This window comes from Ictalurus punctatus, chromosome 26 (assembly GCF_001660625.3).
Source record: "Ictalurus punctatus breed USDA103 chromosome 26, Coco_2.0, whole genome shotgun sequence".
Classification (NCBI taxonomy): Eukaryota; Metazoa; Chordata; class Actinopteri; order Siluriformes; family Ictaluridae; genus Ictalurus; species Ictalurus punctatus.
Genome location: NC_030441.2, coordinates 17,248,217 through 17,272,114, shown reverse-complemented (window position 1 = coordinate 17,272,114; position 23,898 = coordinate 17,248,217). Strand labels below are relative to the sequence as shown.

The 23,898-nt window shown below is 43.5% G+C and overlaps 2 protein-coding genes across 3 annotated transcripts; both read right to left on the bottom strand.

Moving 5' to 3' along the window:
* Positions 1–697: 697 nt before the first annotated feature.
* capn9 (calpain 9) lies at positions 698–16,728 on the bottom strand. Its single transcript, XM_017457232.3, has 20 exons — positions 16,373–16,728; positions 12,563–12,632; positions 11,060–11,178; positions 10,828–10,961; positions 9,558–9,726; positions 9,135–9,218; positions 8,880–8,965; positions 8,111–8,188; positions 7,387–7,547; positions 6,506–6,660; positions 6,207–6,415; positions 5,842–5,878; positions 5,472–5,552; positions 4,848–4,905; positions 4,668–4,732; positions 4,358–4,426; positions 3,920–3,998; positions 2,959–3,075; positions 1,250–1,308; positions 698–1,148 (listed from the first exon to the last, which is right to left on the bottom strand). Exons 1-20 carry the CDS (start codon positions 16,577–16,579, stop codon positions 1,122–1,124), a joined length of 2,064 nt encoding a protein of 687 aa, XP_017312721.1. The 5' UTR covers positions 16,580–16,728; the 3' UTR covers positions 698–1,121.
* Positions 16,729–19,095: 2,367 nt separating this feature from the next.
* taf5l (TAF5-like RNA polymerase II, p300/CBP-associated factor (PCAF)-associated factor) lies at positions 19,096–23,898 on the bottom strand. Of its 2 annotated transcripts, none has more exons than XM_017457235.3 (8): positions 23,745–23,898; positions 22,879–23,020; positions 22,424–22,528; positions 22,031–22,218; positions 21,310–21,456; positions 20,727–21,155; positions 20,185–20,651; positions 19,096–19,886 (listed from the first exon to the last, which is right to left on the bottom strand). In XM_017457235.3, exons 2-8 carry the CDS (start codon positions 23,015–23,017, stop codon positions 19,553–19,555), a joined length of 1,809 nt encoding a protein of 602 aa, XP_017312724.1. In that variant the 5' UTR covers positions 23,018–23,020; positions 23,745–23,898; the 3' UTR covers positions 19,096–19,552. The 2 variants fall into 2 exon arrangements, with proteins under 2 accessions (XP_017312724.1, XP_017312722.1); XM_017457233.3 differs by having other exon boundaries at positions 19,098–19,886; positions 22,031–22,224.

Genomic DNA, 23,898 nt, shown 5'->3' with positions numbered 1-23,898 from the left:
AACAACAACAACAACAATAATAATAATAATAATAATTATTATTATTATTATTATTATAACATTAAAATAAAATGTTAAAGGTATGCGAAATAAATGTCATATATATATATATATATATATATATATATATATATATATATATATATATATATATATATATATATATGTGCACAATACAATAATTTAATTAATTAAATCGATTAATAAAGCCTGTACTAAAATCACTGGTAATTTCGTGTGTTATTCATTTTGGTTTTATTTCTGTATTAATTTCTCATGTATTTTGTGTATATTTTTATATAGTTTTGTCTGTATTTATTTATTTATTTGTTCGTTTATACCAGAGTGAATTCATTAATAGTGTGTAACTATTAATTTAAAACAAAATTAACAATGTGAATAAATAGATAAATGCACAAGCTTAAATGTACATGTTTATGTCAGATTCTTTATATCTTTATTCTGTGTAAAAGATAATTTGCATAAATTTAAGATTAATGAACAATTTCTTAAAAATCTTTTTGTAATTATTTTATAATCAGCTCTAACAGAATTTGAGCTCATAAATTTGACAAACTGCAGTATTTGTACTGGAACGATGTAGCCTACATATTTTTTGCCATAGCTGTATATTAGTGTAACTTTCCCTTGATGAATAAAATTTATGATACGGATGAGCAGAGGTCATTCAGATCGGTCTGTTTGTTTGAAATCAAATCCCTCTTAAGGTGCCAGCTTTATTATGTTCATTGTTGAAAAAGCATTTACACAGGTTTTACACAATGTGCGTGAACGTATTTATTTTCTGCACAAGCCAACTCAAAATCTGGAGAAAAACAAACAAACAAACAAACAAACAAACAAAACATAAAACAAACAAAGCAAATATTTAAAGACCATAACATGTACAGAATCAGATTTCTGAGTGTTAATCCAACTTCCGGTCAATAAAGTCTTCAAATTATTTCCAGTGTAATTGATTTCCCCGGTGAAATTTAATTTCAGTTTGGAGAAATCTATGTTTTGGGAAACATATATTACAGAACAATTCTTTAAGCAACACATGGGCAAGGCTGTCCTTCTCACTTCCTCAGGTTTCATTTCATTCATTCTTCTCCCCTTCAGACATTCATGGCCAGCAACAAAAACTGCAGAAAGATCCAAACAAGAACATTGTTAAACATAGAAAATAGGTGCATTTTAAATGCATTTGAATCTATTTTAAATACTATGACATGTTTTAGCTTACTTGTTGAAAGTTCATGTTCACTTCTCCTCTGTTTTGTGTGTCCAGGGCTTGGAAAACGCCTATAAAATATAGAAAGCAAACTGTTTAAAAGACTCATTTAGTAATTTCCCAGCTTTACTCATCTGTTTCAAGATTATAACCAATTAATCAAATGAGTATTAGTGGAGATATAATCTTAAACCGTGCTAAATGTCAGTAGTGTCCGAGAAGTTTATGTAATGATGGAAATTTCGATTCTTTTCAGTGAATCATATCATTTGGCTCAGCTCACCCAAAAGAGCCGAGTCTTTGAGCTTTTAAATGGCTCATTGCCATTTAAAAAAAAAAAAAAAAAAAAAACTCTCTCTCTCTCTCTCTCTCTCTCTCTCTCTCTTTTCATTTCGGCTTTTCCCTTATTCGGGGGTTACCACAGCGAATCAATTTTTTTTAAAAAAACAAACCAAAAAATGATGAAAACGGCTCATACATGCGAGTCGGCTCTCGAGGTTCAACTGAAAGAATCGGATTTCCAAGAATCGAATCGTTAACAAACGACACACCACTCCTGCTTCGGCGGAATCAAGTTGCATTTTCTAAGTAAAAGTGCAACAAAACGTGGTCTAATATAGTGATTTTTACGTTTGCCAACGTAATAAAATTTTAAACATAATCTGTGAAATCAATTTCCTTCACCTGTTTCATAGCTAGTTATTGTTAACTAGCATTAACCGAAACGCCAGTTTACCGTCGTGAGAGCAGCTGTTGCCAGACAACAGGGCAATACAGGCACTATTGACTATCGCACATATGTTAAATTTCTAATAAAGACCGTTTTAATACTATATAGACAGTGGAAACAAGACAAAACTGTCATAAATATCAACATTTTCCAGAGATGTGTTGGAAAATCGATAAGAAAAGACTCCATGTGACTAAAAACACCCTGTAATTGCACTTAGCATCAGCCGCTAAATTGATAAACACCAGCATAACAAAATTTAAGATTTTATTTTCAGTTTCTGACTCCCCAAAAAAAGGGAGTCGTTCCAATGTAATCTAGGGATGAATGTACATTATGTTTAGTGTGAAATGCATATAACCTTTATAGTTAGAAAAATGTTTATACAAGATTTTGTAACCATTTCATACTTCCTCCCTTCTTCAGGGTTCAAACTTTAGCTCGCCCACATTTACTTACATTTCCACGAAACTGACTTTGCCCATTAAATCCTGCTATTTAAAAGAATTAGTACCAGATAGCACTAAGCTCACTATGGGGTTTCTCTAACCTGCTGGGAAAAAAAACAAAAACAAAACAAAAAACCCAATAGAAACGATCACAGAAATTCTAATGGTTTCCACTAGAAATACCATTACAAACCATCAGCTAACCATTAAAACCATTACCATTACCATTATTGGTCCCTAAAGGGTATCTACTAGACATAACATGCCACTAATAGAAAACAACAAATTACCAGTAGAGACCCACAGGGACCATTACAGTTTCCATTAAATCCTATACAATTCCCATTATAAGCATTAAAACCATTACAAATTATATGAGGGTTTCTATTGTTTGTTTGTTTGTTTTTCAGCAGGGTATTTTAAATACATTTGAGGCAATATGTGATCTTAATTACACTCTACCATGTGAATGCAGTAGATAAAGTTTCAACTGAGTTTACAGGTAATGAATTCATCATTAATTTGAGTTTCAGGTTACTCACGGAACATGTTCTCAAGTCGGACGATGCAGGTGAGGTAATCGTCGAAGTCGATTTCATATCGCTCATCCCCAAACCTCAATGCTAGCAGCTGAAGTAGTTGATTATTCAGTTGCATCCCTATGAAAAACAATTTTCATGAGTTATTAACAGTGTGAAAGAGCGTATGAGCTTTATATGAAGCAATGACTGACAGAAGTCTGTAGAGCTAATGAGATCCTGAAGCTTGTGGCCAGAAAAGTGTACAAACAATACCCAGAGCATCTGACACTGAGACTAGACTATAGAAAACCTTACAAAGCCGTGTGCCTCCCAGACATGCTGCAAATGCAGATTTCAATTTGGCTATGATCTGTTGATTTATTTAAAAATTAGCCGATGATAATATTGGGATGGGGTGAAAATTATTAGGGATGCGTTACTAGCATTTGTGAATATTCAAATTGCTACGATACTGAAATCAGAGCAGTGAGTATCGCCTGATACTTGATACTGAATCCAAACATCCAAAATATTAAAGACATCATACTGGTGTACTTAATGACTATTTAAGTCTCCATGCAAGATCCATCCATCCATCTTCTATACCGCTTATCCTTCAGGGTCGCGGAGGAACTGGAGCCTATCCAAGGGATAGGGGAGCATCGGGCACAAGGCGGGGTATCAATCACATACACATTCACACACCCATTCATACACTATAGACACTTTCAGCCTACAACGCATGTCTTTGGACTGGGGAGGAAACCGGAGTACCTGTAGGAAACCCCCACAGCACGGGGAGAACATGCAAACTCTGCACACACAGAGCAGCAGTGGGATTCGAACCCCGACCCTGGAGGTGTGAGGCGAGCGTGCTAACCACTAAGCTCCCATGCAAGATACATTTTTATTTTATCGTATTATTATTAGTGTTGTAATTGTAGTTGTATTAGTGTTAACTCTCAACAGACTGTGTGCTCACCTGCTGCCTTGAGAGCAGACCGGAGCTCGTAGGTGGACATCCGTCCACTCCGGTCTGTATCGAACGACAGGAACAGCATCTGCAAAGCAGGTGGCAGATATTTGACAAAGCATGAAGACACAATTTGACCTTTTCCATGAGATGATTTTCAGTTTTATTCTGACAATAGACTACTTACAGTTGTCTGTTCTATTAAACGAAGATGTATGCAAACAGTAAAATGGCCGAGAATGCTTAACAGGGCAGTTTCTGAATATCTAGTTGCCCTTGAGGAGCCCCGCCCACCCTAATTAATTAACTGTTACTGACTTCAAATACAACGCATGACGTAGTCCTGTTAAAAGAGCTGCAATTAGTAGCAATATATCGCTAATTGCTTATAGCATACTGTACTCTGTAAAGACATCGCTTGTAACAATAAACGTTTTGGGTTCTTACCATCCATTTCTTCAGCTTTTCCCAGAAGACCTTAAACTCCTGAAACTCGATCATTCCCGAGCAGTCCACCTTTCCTTCTGGTTAAGGAAAACCTGGCAAAATCTTAACACCTTATACATCAGCTATTTATCACCTGGCTCCTTTTCATTGTGCTGGAGAGAAGCCGAGGTGAAGGCAATGAAATAACCAACGTCAATTTATTTAACTACACGGTGTTAACATGAGTATTCTCACAAATAACTAACAGCATCAACGTTTTTTGTATCTGCAGTTCACGTCCCATGTACCATGAACCGGCGTTAGAGGATACATCCATCAGGTTGATGATACTATGGCAGGTATTCAGACTCACACCATCAAATTTAATCTCTTTCCCTGTTATAAATAAAGACACATGAAGCTTTGCAATCAAGGGCGTTTACCAGTTCAGCACTAAAGCAGAATGAATGTCAGGTTGAGTTGCGCAGTAGTTTAATAAAAACAGACTCACTCCTGCTGAGTACTCCGTTTAGGACGTCCTGCAGCTCATGGGCGCTGATGGCCTGGTCCTACAACCACACAGTCATATGGCGTCATATGGCATTTACAACATGTAAAAAACGTGCGATTTATTTTTCTTTTCATATTCATGCCTTGAAATAAAACGATTCAAAACAAATCCATAAAGGAACACAAATGAGACTGGCCATTCAATTAAGACAAAAGGAATGGCGTCCAATCAAGAGAGAAAGAATTAGTGTGTCTATGATGGCAGGTGGGCTGCAGTGGATGAGCTGCATCAGTGGAAGGTTTATCTCACATCGCGTTTTCACCTCCTTTCATCGAGTTTTGTGGGCGTCACTAAATCCGTTAACGCACTTTGCACTTGGGTGATTGGCATTAATCGACATACACACGCAAATTTGAAAAGGAAAAGTTTTTAAACCTGGCAGGAATATTTAAATAGGGTTCGGCCTACGAAGAACCATTTACACACAAGTTTACTAAAAGATTCATAAACGAGTCCCAGAGTGTCGGAGAAGATTTCACATTAAGGAGTTGCTTAACATAATATTTACCTATTAAATAATAATTCAAAAAATGGCAAATCTTTGGAACAAGTTTGCTGTCTTACCGAGCCAGCGATCTGTTCAAACAGCTTCCTCAGGCCCTTTTCCTCATCAGTCTCCTTCTCAGGCAGAGTCGGCATTGGCGGCTAAGAACGAAAAATGCCATTTTTGTTTACATTCATAACCTATAATGTGGCCGACGGTAAGTGAACTGATCGGTCAATATGTACGACTTGAAATATGATCGGATTAGGAGTACAGTGAAATGTAGAAAATGTATAAACAGAGCATAAAACTAGTCTCGATTTGTACTTTCTTTAGTCTAACCTTTAATCTATCAGACTTAGTCCTCTAGTCCTCCTCTGTAGGGAGATCAGGTCTATAGTGTAAATAACGAAAGGAAAGAAAACGTCGAGGTTAAAAAAAGTCACTTACGTCAGGCAGGTTAGCATCGACAGTTGTGCCCATCTCCCTGTTCACACACAGAGCATTTGATCAGTATTTTAAGTTCAAACTTGACGGTTAGTCCATATGCCTTGTGTAACACAGAGATAAGATTGTATATCTAGTGTATAACTGTAATCATCCACAAAACTCAGGTTGTTGTCGAATGTGTTACTATTGAATGCAATATATTGAATCAAATGCCCATGAGGCCTAATTTATGATAGGTTTAAACCTTTAACAAACACATAGCATATATTTTATTTGCATACTGATTGAAAGTATGGCCTGTTATTCAATACTGGAGAAAAGGAAATGCAGGTAGAATCAGTTACACGGAGTGATCGGATACATACAGCGCTCCGGCTTTGGTCTCGGAGAAGATCCGCACTAGGAAGTCAGCCTCCTGGTGGGGCTGGAAGGTGGTGGGCACCAGCAGGTAGTTGCCCGGTGGGAGGGTGAAACGCTCGGACACCTCACGTGTGTTGACGTAGGTGCGGCTGCGTGCTTTCGAACCGTTAAAGCGGAAGAAATCCTTGTCTGCGTGGTCCTCGTGATCAGCGCACTGGAGGAAAAACAGAGATAAAGACTCAGACTTCCAAACTCCTCACTTGTTTATCCAGAGCGCAGCAGGGTGACTCTCACACGCTCTGACCTGATAGATAGCGAAACCGATGGTCTCCAGGTCCAGCCCTTCCTTGCGCAGTTTGCGTCGGTTCTTCTGCATGAGGGCCACGATGACGTTGCACTGATTATCTTTGCCCGGTTCCTCCAGCTTCAGCTTGAACTGAGGGTTGGTCCAGAAGGTGTCTAAGGAGAAAACAGACATGTGAAGTTAATCAGGTGTTAAACAAAAGGGGCTGCAGCCTCACCAACACTTTCTGGCTCAGGATACCACATTACCATGTCTTTCTCTAGAGGGGGGCTAAGGGGAGGTTAGGATGGAGAGTGTGGGATTGAAGAGAGAGGGTTGGCGTCCTTAGGTGGATGGAGGTCTGGTTGAAGTTCACCAACATGGCTTTTACTAAACTTTTTGGATTTTGTAATCGTGGTATATCATCACACCTTTCTTTACAACCCGATCCACTGACCCACAGTGTGTCTGTTTTGCTCACACGCCTGGACTTTGGTTTTTTCGAGGATTCTTTGGACAGTTAATGGTTTTAGCGTTTAAATGGACTCTTCCTTTACTGAAAGGGAAAATCTCAGTTGTAGGGCTTTACACACCAAAGAACCCTTCATCTAGATTGGAATAATTTGTCCTAACGGTTTGGAAACTGAGGTCTGAGGTGTTTATAGGGACAACCTCGTGGAACATCTGAGAGTTCCTAAGCCCTGGATTTGGAAACTTGGTCTTGAAAGTTGCCTTTGAGGTCCTTCCCACCGTCTGTTGTGTTACTATTCGCATTGAGCACTGCCTTCCTATGCAGCAGCTTTCCATAATGTGCTGTTTTTAGGTTTGACTGATGTGCCATGACCTCCTACTGCTTTCTGAAAGAATAAGAAGTGAGAACTTACTTTAAACTCTGCGCTTACCAATGTAGTTCCTGCAGCCTCCGGCGGTAGAGCCCCGAATCCAGCTGCCCTCCAGTATGTTCATGACCCACTTCTTCTTGGTGTCATCTGTCAGGGAGTCCGGAGTCAGGTTACACAGCTCCACTTTGTCGTAGTTCACCTTGAAGTCCTCAAACTCCATCCTGTTACACAACAACTGGTGTATTCAATTCTGCGGTACACAATAATGGACTCAAACCGTGTTGATGAACCCACTTCCTTAACGATGATGGCTATCGACACTCTAGAACCCTTAAGGATTCAGTTGTCCCTTTGGGGGAACCCTTATCAGAAAGGGCTCTGTGCTACATTTAGATTTGCTTGATGCTTTTATCCAAAGTGCCTTACAATTGAGACAACTGAGAAGAAGTTGCAAATTAAGGGGCTTTCTCAAGGACCCAGCTGTGACAACTTGGCAGTGATTTAAACTCACAATCTTCAAATCAGCTACCCAAAGCTTCAACCACTGAGCCACCACTTCCCCTAGAACCCTGGAGCGCTTTTATCAATATATATATATATAAATAGAGGGTTAGTTAAATAAGTTATTCAGGGCCAAGGTTGGAATTAATAAAAGCATTCAGCTTGTACTTGGTTTAGTTCCATGTGGAATATTTCAGTTATGCACTTCGATCAGAACAAAGCATCTATCACACTGTATCACATTCAAATCATCTGTGACGAAGAATCAGAACAAAGCTCATACCAGAACTCTCCATCATCTGTGGCGTTTTCCAGCAGTCTGATCTTATCTGCTTTATCAGCATTATTCCACTCTCTGGAACTGCAAGGAAACAGGAGCGCATTGGAAATTTAATAGTGATTTACAATTCATTTCCATGTTGTGTACTGTATCCTAGATGTGCGATTAGGTCCGAGTCTTCCCACAACGTATTAAAGAAATACAAAGTGATCAGCCAAGACCTGTTTGGTGTCAATAATGAAGCTAAAAAGTTGCTTTAACTGACACTGTTAAGCTCCGTAATCAATTTTTTTTTTCCGATTCCACTTTAAATTGCAACAGTATTATCACCATTATTATGTTTTCAGTGTAATCTTAGATTGGGATGCGGGGCCTATTAGGTGGTTGCTCCATAGTGTGCCACTATTCAGCTAAACCGTTCCCTGTTTATAGATGACAGGAAGTCGTAAACCACATCAGCGAGACTGGGAGATATCACTGAAGAAATGGATGTGGTTGGAGGCAGAGTGTTTACAGAGAATTGGAAAGAAAAAAAAAGTCAGGTGAGACCTGATGTCCATTATTTGCTAGCTACATTAGCTTCGTAGCTCCATTTCAAGACTAAAGAAGCAAACATCTGGCACCAAATATGTCTTGGCTGATCGATAATTGTCAGATTATATCTTTAAAGGCAAATGTATATTGTTACAAAAAACAGTGACTTAGTATCTTTAGACATCTTTTTCGCACTGGTCTTTGATTTATGGTGAATTCATGATTAGCATGGTCGTACTTATCGCTCCAGGGGCCGTTCCATTCCACCTGACCCCAGGGGTTTCTGATACGGATCAATCGCACTTTTCCTCCTCTGTAGTTCACCTGAAGAAAAGCAACCACACCGAGAGGGATTGAGAAAAGGATTCAGGCCAAGATTCAGAGGCCATTTAGCACAAAATTATTTTACTGTAGACGGTTTATAAGCTTTTATGCATATGAAGCGTGTTAGCTACACATGCAGAGCGATTCGAATGAGAGCTGGTGTAATTACCTCTTCCAGGCCTGTGATGGAGTAGGCATGACCTTTGACCAGGCCTGTGGAAGTCTGAGCTTCTGATTCAGCTGAGCTGGTGATCTAGAGAGAAACAGACATGCACTTAAAACGAATGCGTTTAGTTGTTGTTGATGCTGGCATTTAGCTTTTTTACATGAAGATCCAGCATCTTTCTCGTTCATCATCTGAACCCTGCAAACAAGTGTTTCCTTATCAGAAACCGAAGAACCGTGAACTATCCGATGATAGAGTGTATACTCAAGAGTGTTTAGTAGTGTGGCTGCAGTTACACTATGATCTATGAATTTACCGGAATTTTACATTTTCGTGCAGCTCTACACTCTTTCAAAAGAATTTTTGGTTGTCCATGAAGAACATGAGCATGCACCCCGTTTGTTAAAACTTTCGCCTCATTCTTACGTCAATGGAGCAGCCCAGCATGGAACCTCTATCCAGCGCCTTCTTCAGGATGATGAAAAGGTCTGCGGGAGCTTTCTTTGTCTCGTATGTTTCTCCGACTCCACCGGTGAAGTCCTCCATGGCCTCCAGGGTGCTGCCTCCCTTCAGAGCCTCATAGCTGCCGTTCAGTCTGACACATAGACACAGACAAAGTGCAGAATAAACTATAGCTCGGAACCACACCTCTTCAAAATACAAGGGACTTAAACGTGCGATCGTTTCCTAATAAGGTTCATATTTAATGTCGTGGCCAGAACCTGCAGTACAAAACGGAATTAATTGGTGGCTGTCGAACATATACATGAACTTTCCTTTGCATCTAAACTGGGCGGGGCTATTCTTAGGTAAAGAAACTCTCGTGTATGCTTTTCTCTCACCAATCACAAGGCTGTCCTTCAACAAGCTTTTATTGATCCCCTGTATTCACACACTCACAAGCCAAAGCTAACCGAGCGAGCAGAAAAGGTGGGCAAGTAAAAGCTAATTATAGAGCTACAGAGCTGACCTACTGAGTGAAACCTAAATAATAAGCGGGACGCAAACTAGCAAACGAAAACAAACCTAGTAAGCGAAAGCGTTCAGGGGAAAGCGGACTAGCGAGAGACCTGCTGAGTGCTACTTAGTGAAGAAAAGCTAGCCTAGTGACAGAACGTTAAACTGATGAGTGCTACCCCAGTAAAAAATAAATAAATAAATAAATAAATATGCTAATTTAGGAATTGAAAGCCAAATATCAAGCCTAGCAAATATAACCTAGCAAAGAAAGCTTGCTAGCAAGCAAAAGCAAACCTAGTGAGAGACCTGGTGAGTGCTACTTAGTGAAGAACAGCTAGGCTAGTGATAGAACGCTAGCCTAATACATAAAAGCCAGCTAGCAAGCAAAGGCAAATGCGATGCAATTAGTGACTGGTATGCCAGTGGGAAAAAAAGGTAATCCCGTCCTTAAAAGAAACCTAGCAAGCGATAAATAACCTAAGATGGCTAACTAGCAAGTCAAAGCAAGCCTAGTGAGAGGAAGCTAACTTGGAGTGTGTTGCCCCAGTGGAAACGAGCTAATATAATAATAAATGAACGCAAACTAGCAAGATAACCTAGCGAAGCAAGCTAACTTGTGAGCAAAAGCAAGCCTAATGAGAGAAAGCTAACCTACTGAGTGCCACCTCAGTGAAAAAAGTTATTCTAACGTGTGAAAGCTAACTAGTGAATGAAAACAACTCGGTACAAGTCGTACTTGGCGTAGGCCTTCTCCAGCAGTGCGCTCCAGAACTCGTTGTTTTCGGCTGAATGGAGGAACACCAGGCTGTTCCTCACACACGGCAGCCTGTCGTCTATAACCACGTCCAGCCATCGGTTATGCTGCCAGAACTATAATAGACACACAAACACACCAGTTTATTCAGTCGTTCATTTATACAGGTATTAAACGGAACACAATGCCAAACCCCGGGGCTGCCGAGCTTCACCTGGAAGTGAAAGATGCCAGCGTAGCCGAGATCAAAACTCTGGTCAGGTGGCACGACCCTCGTCAGGATCTCCTTGTGCAGTGTCAGTGAGGCGATGGCTGCTAACAACCAGCAGTCTCCTACACACACACACACACAGACACACACACTACAAGGTCAACATCTTTCTGGAGTTGTCTGTCAGACATCAAGGCTGTTTCTATACTGCTTTTAAAACAACTGCATGGGCACAAGGTATAAGATGACACTTAGGAGAGACTAACGTATCCAAATGTTAACCTAATCTCTAGTTTATATAACACAAAAAGTGTAGGATCGATAGCTTCTTATTGGCTTTGGTTCTGTGTCATGCTTCACTGCGAACCTCTGAGCAGGACAAAATGCTCAGAGAACAGAATATCCCGTCAGAACACCTGAGCTGTCCCGTAAACTAACACAAAGACAAGCAAAGGGCACAAAACCGATCACTACGCAGTTAAAATCTGATCCTGCGTGTCATTTCACTAATCCCTGCTGGACATAGGACCAGCGCTGCGTTTTTACTTCTACTACAGCAGAGTAAAATGGAAATCTATCAAACAAGCGGCGAAGGATGATGCTCAGCACGATGCTCAGCACGATGCGGCCACCACCGTGCTTCGCTTTAGGGATGGTGTTCTCAGGATGATGAGCAATGTCGGTTGCCAAGGAAATAACAGTTCAAATTTGAGAGGACATTTTCCCACATGTTTGCAAACTCATTCGCCTTTGGAAAATTCCAAATAGGTTTTAGGCTATAAATAAAGCCCAGTGCGGTGGAGTGTCCAGGCTATAGTTGTCCTGTGAACGGTTTCTCCCGTCTGAGCTGGGGATCTCTCCAGAGTCCATAACTCCTTCAGAGTTACCCTCGGCGTCTTGATTGATTCTCTGACTAATCCCTTCTTTTGGTAGACGGCTTCCTCGAGGTTCAACGACTCGTGGTTGTGCCATCGTCTTGCTATTATGGATTCACCGGTACGTGGTGAGACACTGAAAGCTCGACTCCATTTCACTCATTATGTCACTTCTGATGGTGACTAATTTAGGTGTGACTGCAGTACTTACGCACACTCACAACTTTTTTTTTTTACATTTTTTATTTCTAAATGATCAAATGCTGACTAATGCATTCCAATATTATGGGCTATTTTGTACAGAGTGATATTCCCAAGTCAGTCCATTTCAGTTCCGGGTTATAACACTAGAAAATGTGGAAATGTTCACGGGGGTGAATACTTATGCATGACACGTGACAAACTCAAGGAAAAATGCAACGACTGGAGATGTGAACCCACTGTGGACGTGATCTATAAGCACGAACACCACGTATCTGAATGCTGGAACATTACCAGGCAGCCATCTTGGAGCTCCAGTGTGAAACTGAAGGTGGATGTCGGACGTCTTCGAAGCGATACTTCGCGACGTATCGAGTAACGAACGTATATATTAACAATTAAACACTTATACAGTACATGCAATGCTCACCCAGCTGTCCTTGACATATGTCTGTTCTGTCCGCTCCTCCAACGATGAACTTAGGATCTTTGCAGATTTCCTACATTAGAGAGAGAGCGGAGGGTTATGCGGGAAATGTCGAAATGGTGTTCATGCGACACTCTGGAATGCTGTTAAAGCGCATTATTGTGAGGAGGGCAGGGAAGCTGTTTCTGCAAGGTGTGGTCACATTTTTACTGCTGTAAGCAAGCAGTGATGTAGGGGAAAAAAATGACAGACTGTTTCTCTCTCTCACACACACACACACACACACCTCCACGGACAGGTGAACGCCTGAGTGAAAAATGCGGTTCAACTATCATGAGCATGCAAAGGGAACGTGTGTGTGTGGGTGTGTGTGTTTTGTATCTCGGTAGGCACCAAATGTCTCCAAAAGTATAGGAATATCTGACAGTTATGTCTGGTCCCCATTTGCCTGGTCCCCACAAGGACAACGGCTTTTAGAGACTTGCAGAAACCGCTGCTTTCAATAAAAATAAAATAAAAAACTACGAGGTCTAAAAGGTTTCTTTTTGTTTTGTTTGCCGAGGTTAAGATCAGGGTCAGATTCAGGCGTGACATGGTATTTATTAGCCGCATTCATTGTAATGCCGATGTAAGGTATGCGAGTGTGTGTGAGTGGGTGCGTTAATTCCAAATCAATCTTCAGAATGATGAAACAAACCCATTAATATACAATCTAACGAGAAAACAAACCGGCACAGCGTTCCTAATTCAAACTTGCCCAAGCACGCTGAAGAAGAACTTCACCCCCCCCAAAAAAAAAAAACAAAAAAAAAAACCCAAAGTATTGCCTAGCATTTTGAACATGGAGTCTCGCTAACTCGCTAGCGTTCTTTCCAGGCGTGTTAGCGTGTGAAGAGGTGTGTGTAAGTATTCCTTTAAACAAACGTGCCTTTATTTTTATCATTTTTGTCACATCCAGTCTAGTGCGTGAGATCCGAGATGAGATTTGCGAAACATCACTGACACGTTCGTCGTGTTCATCACACCCGCCGCGTGCGTCCTCGTGACTCAACCCATCATCGGTTTACACTTATGTGTAATTATGTTTAAAAAGACGGCTTAAGGAGTCCGTTCGAAGGATTTCTTTTCAAAGTACGCACAACAGAACGGTGTTTGCTGACAGCCGAGGAGCTCCTGACTTCACACTACTTCTATATGAAGAGCTAACTGCAATCTCGGAAATGATCGAATCCTGCCAAATCTATACATGCTGCATTTTTTCCTGGACGACTGACCGGACCAGAAAAACTCGTTGACTTAGTTAGAGGAGGAGGAGGAGGGCGAAAGAGTACGTTGTCTAATTCACTACAATCCATAAAGCTGTATGAATCAGAGGGTTGAGCGATAATCACGCATACGTTAGAGACACAGTAGATCGAGATTAACATTTACATTTATGGCATTAGGCAGATGCCCTTATCCTGAACGACTCCGAAATCGCCTACTGTAACAGTACCTACTGCATTCGATTCGGTACCTGCTGCTCGGCCGTTCTTACAGTACAGTACGTACTCCATCCATCCATCCATCTTCTATAGCGCTTATCCTTTTCAGGGTCATGGGGAAACTTGGAGACTATCCCAGGGAGCATGGGGCACAAGGCGGGGCACACCCTGGACAGGGTGCCAATTCATCGCAGGGCACAATCACATACACACTCACACACCCGTTCATACACTACGGACACTTTAGACACGCCGATCAGCCTACCATGCATGTCTTTGGACTGGAGGAGGAAAGCGGAGTACCCGGAGGAAACCCCCGCAGCACGGGGAGAACATGCAAACTCCGCACACACAGGGCCACGGTGGGAATCGCTCCCCCGACCCTGGAGGTGTGAGGCGAACGTGCTCACCGCTAATCCACTGTACGTACTGAGGGGCGTATTATAAACGTATAGTATGAATACAATCTGATCTGGACATACTACATCCGCCATGTTGGCATTGTCAAGTGACGTACAACTTAAAAAGAGCCAGTTTTGATTCTGACAGCTCTTCCGCGCCAGTCCCATTGCATTATGGGATGCAATGGGACTGAATATGTGAATATGTGTATAAACTGAATAAACTGAATATGTGTGAATCGCTTCCATACTGCAGAATCTCGGCAGAAGCAGTAGTTCATCCGGGTATTTCTCGCCTACTGTTTTATGAATATTGAGAATTCGGACACACTTCTTTAGCGTACTGCTTGTCGCCTGCTGTGTAGTAGGGTAGTAGGGACATTCGGATGCAGCCATAGAGATTGGGTTGGTAGACTTTGAAGTATTCCTAAAGTAGGTTCGTTTTCTCAATATACACATCCACTTAGGACTCGTCCATTCAGTCAGTTAAAGACTACATCATGATGTTTTAAAAGCTACAACATGTCCGCCTATCTTTAAGATTGTTGGAGCCAGTGGCGCAAGATAAGATCATGCTTTTGATGAATTGTTTCGATTCACATGATCGATCCCTAGTTCAATCGTGAGCTTGGGTTACCGCCTGTCTGGAGTTTTGCATGTTGTCCCCGTGTCAGTACTGTAGCTTGTGGATTAGTGACAATCCCAAGCCCTGTGGCGAGTGTAGATGAGTGTGTGAATGAGTGTGTGAATGAGTGTGTGAATGCGGTGCCCTGCAATGGAGTGCGTTCCAACCGAAAGGCGTTCACCCTATCATCCGGAGATCGCGCGTATGAATGACGATGATGCCACCGCCGTTTGTAGCCAGGAGCCAAGGGAGCAAACTTTGCTCTGCTCTCTGGGTGGGAGGGGCATACTCTGTGTCCCCTGTCAATCACAGCAACACGAGGCATTCGTAAGAGTCTGTGAGCTCATGTATGAGGAAGGGGGTGGATAGCGCTTTCTTGCGAGTGCGTTACGCCGCCCTGTGATGTGCGAGCAGCAGTTTGAAAAGATGTTGTTGGCTAGCTCCACGTGTCTCAGAGGAAGCACGTGTTAGCCTTCGCCCTCTCTGGTCGGTAGCTGTTGTATGATAGGGGAGAGCTGACTGGTGGGTGGGAACTGACAAGTTACCAAATGAAGGAGAAAACGGGCGGGGAAACCTTCTTTTTTTAGCCACAGGAGATCCAGATTTCATGCATTTAATAGTACCGTTACTTTTTGAGTTACTTGAGGTTTGGAATAAAGTCAAACATGCTACTAACTCTCAAAACTTTGATAACGATTGGTTGTGATTTGTATCGCTGTACAACCCCCCCACTCCCCCTCCCCATGCTATGCTTCACAAATCCATAAGGGGTCTCTGGACACCACTTTTGAGAACCCCTGGTGTAAGCAATAAGGGTCATCATCCCTCACCAAGCTGAATCCTGAGTAGTTGGTAAAACAGTTAGAGTTTGCTGTTGATTAAATTAGGATTTCTCATTTATCGTGGAAGGTTGCTGATAACTTAGCTGAGTTTGAGCTGTTGATGGGGTAAGTGTCCAATCAGAGAAGTCTTGGATGGGTTCAGGAGCTAGACACGGGTCCTGCTTGGGCTAAAGCTTTTCTCTCGAGGCTCTCCAGGATGTCCAACCTCACCTGTCTAGCACTGACAGTTTTCCAATTACAAGCCCAAAACTTTCACCCTGCACTAGAGCCACCCTGATTTAGCTAATATCAATGACACACCAGTCACACCAAACAAATCGACGATTTGACTCAAAACCAAAACGAATCCATTTGTCGGCGATTAACTGAAATATTTCTTGCTCTTGAGAACTGATGAAATAAAAACATCTCTTGGTATTGCACTCAGATTCTTGTTGTCTACGGTGCGGCTCTATACGTACCCCGGGTCTCTTCCATTCGAAGTTGACGGGGACGCTCTGGCTGTAGAAGAGAGACGAGCCCTTGGCGGGGAAGTCAGGATCCTCAAACAGCTGCTTCCTCTGCAGGCACTCCTTCCTCAACTGCTCGTAGGTCTTGCCGTCAGCCTGCGTGCTCTCGGCTTGGATTTTGTTGCCCGAGGTGCTGAACAGAGTGGAAGCAGAAGGCATCCTCACACCTGGTGCAGGATATACACACACACACACACTAGAGCAAAGAGAAGACGAAACGACGGCCTGACGACGCCGAATACGACTGACACAAGCTCACCGTGCCTGAGCCGACTGACGCCCAGCTGTGTGTGTGTTTGTGTGTGTGGACAGGCTTGGCAGGTTCTAGAAAAGAAACTGGTTTGACCTCCTGGGCGAAAGTCACCACGCCTGCAAACACTCCCGCTGCGTGAGGCGTGAGCGCTACTATGAGACGTGGAATGCTGTAAAGTTGGTAAAACCTCAATCACATGGGAGGAAACTAGAAATATAAGAACTATTAAAACTTATTTACTGTTTACAGTTGAGTCATAGAGCTTTATTCACTGGTTTCTGATTGAGATGGATCGAAACGGAGTGAAACAGGGATGCACTGATTGAGAACGGAGTACCTGTGTCACGCCAGAAACGCCGGATCAGGGTCCTCTCGGATTGGACAGCTAGATGACCATTTCCTGTTTTGATGAGCAAAGACAAGTTTGATATTTCCCTGGTTGAGAGCAGTCAAGAACTAGAGAGATGTAGCTGAGGTTGAGGAACTGTCCGAGCCAGAATTCATACACCATGCTCACACTGCTGAGATTTCTACCAATGGGCTTCCACCCAATCCCAAGTGTTTTCCCGTGCTTCCTGGGGCATGCTGTGGCCACGCCTACTTCGGGGTTAAGTCCGAATACAGATACGGATATTTGCAGCAATAAACAGATACCGATAGTTCCACTGTGATACAAGTGATACAAAAAAGAGGCTCATGCTACGTGCTCACTACACTGTAACCATAACAACGCTCCCACTTACCAGTCCTAGCTAGTTTCTGCTAACTACCTAGCCTATCTTTCTACCTAGTCGAGATTTATTCATTTCCATTCATTCAGATGGAATAAAGACTGGTGTAACTCTAGTGATGATAATGTTTGCCTTCGCTGCAGCTTTGGAGGCGGAAAACCGGGAGAATTTGAGCTGATCCGTAGGCGGCCGAAACGAAAGCGGGACGTCGCACCTCGTACTTAAACGTGTCGAATAAAAAGCTGCAGTCTGTAATATTTAAAGTGTTTGCAAACTCTTGGGGCAAAAATGCGCTAAAGACTCGCTGTATTGCGATGCAACGCAATCTCTGCAATATATTCATCATTTAAAGCTTCCGTTTGCATCTTTTCTGGCCCGGAAATTAGTGTGAATAATCGGGTGCAAAACTAAACACGCGAGTGTTAGACACCAAATGCTGTATGTTGGGACTGTATGTGATGGGGGTGATGACTTTTGAGCTGAATGACACATTTAAAGTAAATAATAATAATAATAATAATAATAATAAAAACACCCATGATAAGAAAAAATAGATATATTTGAAATGATTAAGAAATCAGTAGCAGATTAGTATTGGATTGAAAACTGTGCCCAAAAATGATCTTCACTGACTTTCCAACCTTGCTTTCCACACATATTTCCCAATGACGTATTTACATCCTTATCCATTATGAGAATTCCCCTATCTCCTATTACCACGGTTGAAATTTGGTGTATGAAAAAGTACAACGATCAATATACATTTTACCTATAAACATTTCATAAACATCTCCAGACAGAGCCACACCCAGACCAGGACGCATGGACACGCCCAGAAAACGGAGATCTTCCAGAGATACTGACAGAATCAGTTTCACGGCTACGTGTCAGACATGTTTTTCCTCTTTAAAGCCCCGACCTTATCCCTCCGACTGAAATGCTGCCAAGAATGTATAGCATGTAGCACACGTTGTTAGAAAGGCATCTTCACCCCCATTGTACACTCGCCAAGCATTTGACTTACTCACCTGCATGCTTTCATAAACAGCCGACGGAAATCACGCGTCTAGTAACGCAGAACTCACGCCAACACCGATTAGCACAGGGTGTGTTGAAAATAATGAAGCCACACTGGGTGCAAGATTGGGAATAAAGCTCGTTCATGGTTCGAATTAGGGGTGCCAATACTAATACTTTAAATTGTATTATCGTGTTTCGTTCGCTCTGTTCGACGTCATTAATCACGAAACACGTCCAGATCGCTTCGTTGTCAGTTCGTTAGAGTAAGAACATATGCTAACATTACGTCACATGGGACGTTTAAGCTGTAAGATATCAATTTGGTCAAATGTACGCTGCTGTCGTTTATATCAGGCTTCGGGTTACATTCTTCTGCTGACCCTGAAATCTGCTCCGCCCCCAACTAAAACCAAAACGTTGAGTCGATTTGCGTCTAAAGGGTAACACACAAAAGCCGTACATTCAACCAGTGAGGTGGGGTGAGGGGATGCTGAAGATCGCACTTCACCTCACGTACAGCAGAGGGCGCTACATATTACAAGCCGCCTCTTTAAAAACGGTACGATCCGTGATTACTGTGCTATTTCACACACACACACACACACACAAAAACGAAGAGACTGACCATGTGTTAGTTCATGATGGAGTAAGGCATACGAGAATACTTTACATTTACCAGAACATCTGTAGAGTTTATTCTTCATTCTGACAGATCATCTCTAACAAATCTCTCAACGCAGGTGTTAAACAGAAACATGCCCTAATAGTATAATAATAATAATAATAATAATAATAATAATAATATCATCAAATAAAAAAACAGACATTTCCTTAAATGCAAAACCAGTAATCCCTGTACAAATATATCTATACAAAAAAATAGATAAAGTTTTAAACAACAAAATGCAACACTAACAGACACTGAAACAAAAACACACACAGTGTTGTGAAATTCAGAGCTTTGTATGACATTTTACAAATAGCTGCTTGATTGATATAAACTGATACTGAAGTTCATTGGAAGAAAAAAAAAAAAAAACACTGATCCTCCATCAGACGTAGACGTAGAGGGTGTATTTAGTGCATCAGAGCGTTCGAGTCAGATCCACTCCGCCCACGGACACGCCCTCACTGCTCCGCTTTCTCCTGCGCTGTTCCGGTGACCAGGAGCAGGTTGCAGGCGCTGAACCGGACGTTAAGGACGCTGCTCGTCTCGCCCGTGTAAACGCCAACCAGCTCGGGGCTGGAGCCGTCCGGAGGCACCGCGCCCCCGCCGTGGGCGTTCCTCACGTCCCAGACGCGCACCGAGTTATCCAGAGCGGCCGAGGCGATGAGCGAGCTGTCCGGGCTGAACTCCAGGCTGGTGATGGCGCCCGTGTGGCCACGCAGCTCCTTCAGCACGCCGCCTGAAGCCAAGTCCCATAACCGCAGCCGCTGGTCCTCACCTGCAGACACCAGATACCTGCGAGGTAAAGAAGAACAGCAACAAATGCACAGGTTAGGTACACATTAATATTATAGGTAATTAAAGTTAAACAGACTTAAAAAGACGCCTGTCTGAAATCTAAATCAGCGCAAACGCAGAGTCAGCAATAACGATTAGCAAGCAGCGACACTAGCGGAACTGCCTTCACCTCCTCTAACATGGCTGCCGAAGGTGAGCGAGAAGGTGACTGCAGGCTGACCGATGACCTGACTCCGTGTTTGTTAAGTAACTTTAGAAGAGTAAAGGAAACGGTGTGATATATCCGGTGTCTGACCTGCCGTCGGGCGAGAAGGCGAGTGCCAGTACGGGGCCTCGGTGTCCTGTGAGCAGGCGCACCGAGCCGCCGTGCTGCGTGCTCCACAGCCGGACGGTCCTGTCGGTCGAACCCGTAGCGACGTAGCTGGAGTTTGGGTGGAAGCGCACGCAGTCGACGTCGGCCAGGTGTCCGGCGTAGAGCCGAAGCGGGTGAGCGCGGGCCGGAGTCCAGAGGCGTGCTGTGGTGTCGCGTGACGCCGTGCAGAAGTACAGACCACATGGACTAACCGCTACGTCCCATACGGGGTAGGCGTGGCCTCGGTACACGGCAGCGTTGCTGAAACCACGCAGCTCCCAGTACCGCACCGTGCAGTCCTCCGAGCACGAGAGCAGACCTGAGGAGTCTCGCAGGAACGCCACGCCGTACACCGGGCCGCTGTGGCCGCGCAGGGTCTTCATCTCGCTGCCCAACTCCTCCTCCTCTGTCTGGGTCAGAAACAATAACAAGCGTTATGAAAGTAAAGTCGTTACAAAAAGCCCAAAAGGACTGCCGTCGCTCACCTCCTCCTCCACTAGGTCACAGGCGAGGCGTATCTTCGACACATTGGCCCTACGAGGCCCTGCCTTCAGCTTCCTGGCTCGGAGGCTCCACAGCTTGAGGGCGGAGTTGTCGAAGGCGGCGGCGAGGAGGCGGCTGTCGGGTGACACATCCGCGGCGTTTAGCAGCTGCTCCGTGTTCTCGAAGGCGTAGAAGCAGACCGTGGTGAGGGACGGAGGACCCTCGCGCACACGCCGGACGCAGTCCTGAAGCGCCTCCAAGGCGGCCTCGTTTTGAGGCGGTAACCCTGCTGTGGCATCTACGGACTCCGCCCCTTCTGTCCCGTCCATGCCAGACCAGCCGCCGGAACAGGACATGGAGGTGGAGTTTCCTGTAGTGAGCCCCGCCCCGTAGAGCTGGTAGTCAGAGCGACGCACAGCAGAAACCTCCACCTGTGGAGCAGATATTCTTTAGTAATTTTTACACCTGAGAATTTTATATTATTATTATTATTATTATTATTATTATTATTATTATTATTATAATACTGCATTGCCAAGACAAGACAAAATCATTAACAATGATTTCCAGAAGAAGCGCTGTGACCTGAAGGTGTGTGCTGAGCACCCTGCAGAGGGCGCTGTTGTCATCACTCTGGAGGTAGCGCAGCAGGTAAGTGTAGGCCTCATCTGTCAGGTGCACCACATACTTGTGATCCAACAGAGAGCACAGTTTGGAGTTGGAGGCCACGTCCTACAGCACGCACGCGCACACACACACAATTTTATATTAACCATCATTTTAACACCTTACTCTGTGAACATTTTGAATGTTTTTATTTACCAAGTTCTGATCTTATACATTTACTCTACAACACTTAAAACTGTTGTTGTCGTCATGGTGATATGTTCAACATGAGATGTGATGTAAGACATTGCTGTCCTGACAACTGTACTGTGCTCATTGCAGATCACTGCCATGGTGGTGACTAAACTGTAGTACAAGTCACTGTCGTCATGGTGACGGACCTGAGGTACAGATCGTTGTCGTCATGGTGACGGATCCGTGTTGCGGGTCATTGTAATCCCGGTCACTGAAATGTGCCACAAGTTGCTGCGGTCTTTATTATTTTGGAAATTTGACCTGTCTTTTATCGTGTCGGTCGTCATGGCGACTGCACAGAGCTGTGAGTATCTGAAGTAAAAGTATCTTTTCCTTTTTGTTCGAGTCATCATCACAACGCCAACCAGGTCACCTGTTGCGTGAGGGACCATGGCGGCGGCAACCCTGTGCTGAAGCTTGTGGGCCTGTTGCCACGGTAACTGACCTGCGGCGTGATGACTCCTCGGAGATGCTCCACGATGGCTCTCTGCTCGGCGTCTTGCTGGAAGGAGGAGTGGAAGCGGCTGAAGAAGGCGTCGACGGCACCCCTCAGGCCACAGCGTGCCATGTCCAGGTGCAGGTAGAGGAAGAGAGGAAAGAGCACGGCACTCACGTCCCGGCCCAACGGTGCCTCTGCCTCTGACACACACACACACACACACACACACACACACACGTGAACCTCCAGCACTAACTCGCCCATCCACTGCTCAATTTAACGATCTCCATTAAAACAACTGGCGAACTTCTGTGACAAACACCACTTGTGTGGTTTAAGCCAGGCAAAACCTGTGTGTGTATATGTGTGTGTGTGTGTGTGTGTGTGTGTGTTACTCACCCAGCAGAAAGCTGCATAACCTGGAGAACTGAGTCTCATACTGCTGAGGGTCTGACTGGCACGGAGCTGCGGAAACCACGTTCCCACAGCTGGACTCTGTCTGAACTGGAGAGAGAGAGAGAGAGAAATGATTTATTCAACATGCACAAAATTATTACAGTAGAAAATTTCATTCACGCTCCATTCAGAAGTACAGTCTGTGATTTCGGTAGACGTTATCTGAAGCGAGTCGATTTAAACCAGTACCGAACACACATCTTATATGACGACTATCAGATGGTGACGAGTGTCCCGTATCTCATGCAAAACGGACAGAGATCAAGATGAAGCAGTGTCTTCGGACAACTTTGCTCGAGTCAGTACCCATTTTCAGAGGGATTAGATCTGCTTCGATGATCTCTGCTGATTATAACAACAACAATAACAACAACAGCACAGCTACACCACTACAGTACCCATGAGGTTGGCTGCCATCTCCTCGGCAGATTGAGACAGCTTGGCCCCTTTCAGCGAACCGTCCACGTCCGCATACTGCCGTCTCTTCAGGTACTGCGCCACGGCATGCTGGATCTGCTCCGTCCGGCCACGCTTCATCCCCTAGAGAAACAAAGAAAAAATAATAATAAATCACACCCTTATTAATCTGGCAAAATGATGAAAGCCACAGCTGCCTAGTGAATCTCAGGTTTATTAATAAGAGTGCTGATGTTTTCTGTATGTTGTTATTTGCATTTTAAATCTCTTACACTGACTTAAAATCCCAGTACCTTATTCAGAATATCTCGTACACATCAAGCAGGATATCTATGTTCAACCCCATAATAGTATTCGCCACAGTTTCTTAGCGGTTCGATTCAATGAATCAATGACTCAATGAATCAATGACTCAATGCTAACGTTCTCCATGTTGTTCTCAGCTAAACTACAGCTCAGAGCGCACAAACCGGACGCCAGCTAGAATATAAAAAGCGTCTGGTGTTCAAAATATAGATAATTAATGCAAATTAAATTAATGGATACAGTACACAAATACCAAATGCAAAAAAAACCCTCAACATTTGTAGCTAGTACACTTCCGTAGGCCGTATCTCAAATTGCCTCGTATAATACATAACCCACACTAGGTAGTGTACAGGAGACCGTTACGTCATCCCCTAAATAGTGCGCTGATCAAAGTAAGTACAGAGCGATTTGGTATTCAACCGCGTTACCCGCGAGCTAATCATTCCGCTAGACGCTCGCGACGCTCACTTTATAAAGACGTTTCTCGACGTTAGTTACTATTTTAAGTTGGATGTTTGTTAGCGAGCCGGATACTCACTCTATAGCTGTCTCCTCTCAAGTCAAAAGAGAAAAATAATGGATGGAAAGCTCAACAAATGTGAAAGTTTTCACAGTTAATACGATGCGCCAAAGGGAGACGCCATGACTACCGGCTTCACACTTCCGGTACACTGTGACGCCAAAGACAACAC

What these genes read in the sequence shown, in the direction of transcription:
- capn9 (XM_017457232.3), bottom strand. Translation starts at nt 16,579, where the DNA reads ATGCCTTCTGCTTCCACTCTGTTCAGCACCTCGGGCAACAAAATCCAA. An exon ending in AGGCTGCAGGAACTACATTG is followed by an intron (nt 6,661 to 7,386) that starts GTAAGCGCAGAG and finishes TTTTCTCCTTAG; the next exon opens with ACACCTTCTGGACCAACCCT. An exon ending in CCGACTTGAGAACATGTTCC is followed by an intron (nt 1,309 to 2,958) that starts GTGAGTAACCTG and finishes TATATTTTATAG; the next exon opens with GCGTTTTCCAAGCCCTGGAC.
- taf5l (XM_017457233.3), bottom strand. Translation starts at nt 23,017, where the DNA reads ATGAAGCGTGGCCGGACGGAGCAGATCCAGCATGCCGTGGCGCAGTAC. An exon ending in GAGGAGTCATCACGCCGCAG is followed by an intron (nt 21,457 to 22,030) that starts GTCAGTTACCGT and finishes TGCGTGCTGTAG; the next exon opens with GACGTGGCCTCCAACTCCAA. An exon ending in GTGACCTAGTGGAGGAGGAG is followed by an intron (nt 20,652 to 20,726) that starts GTGAGCGACGGC and finishes TTTCTGACCCAG; the next exon opens with ACAGAGGAGGAGGAGTTGGG.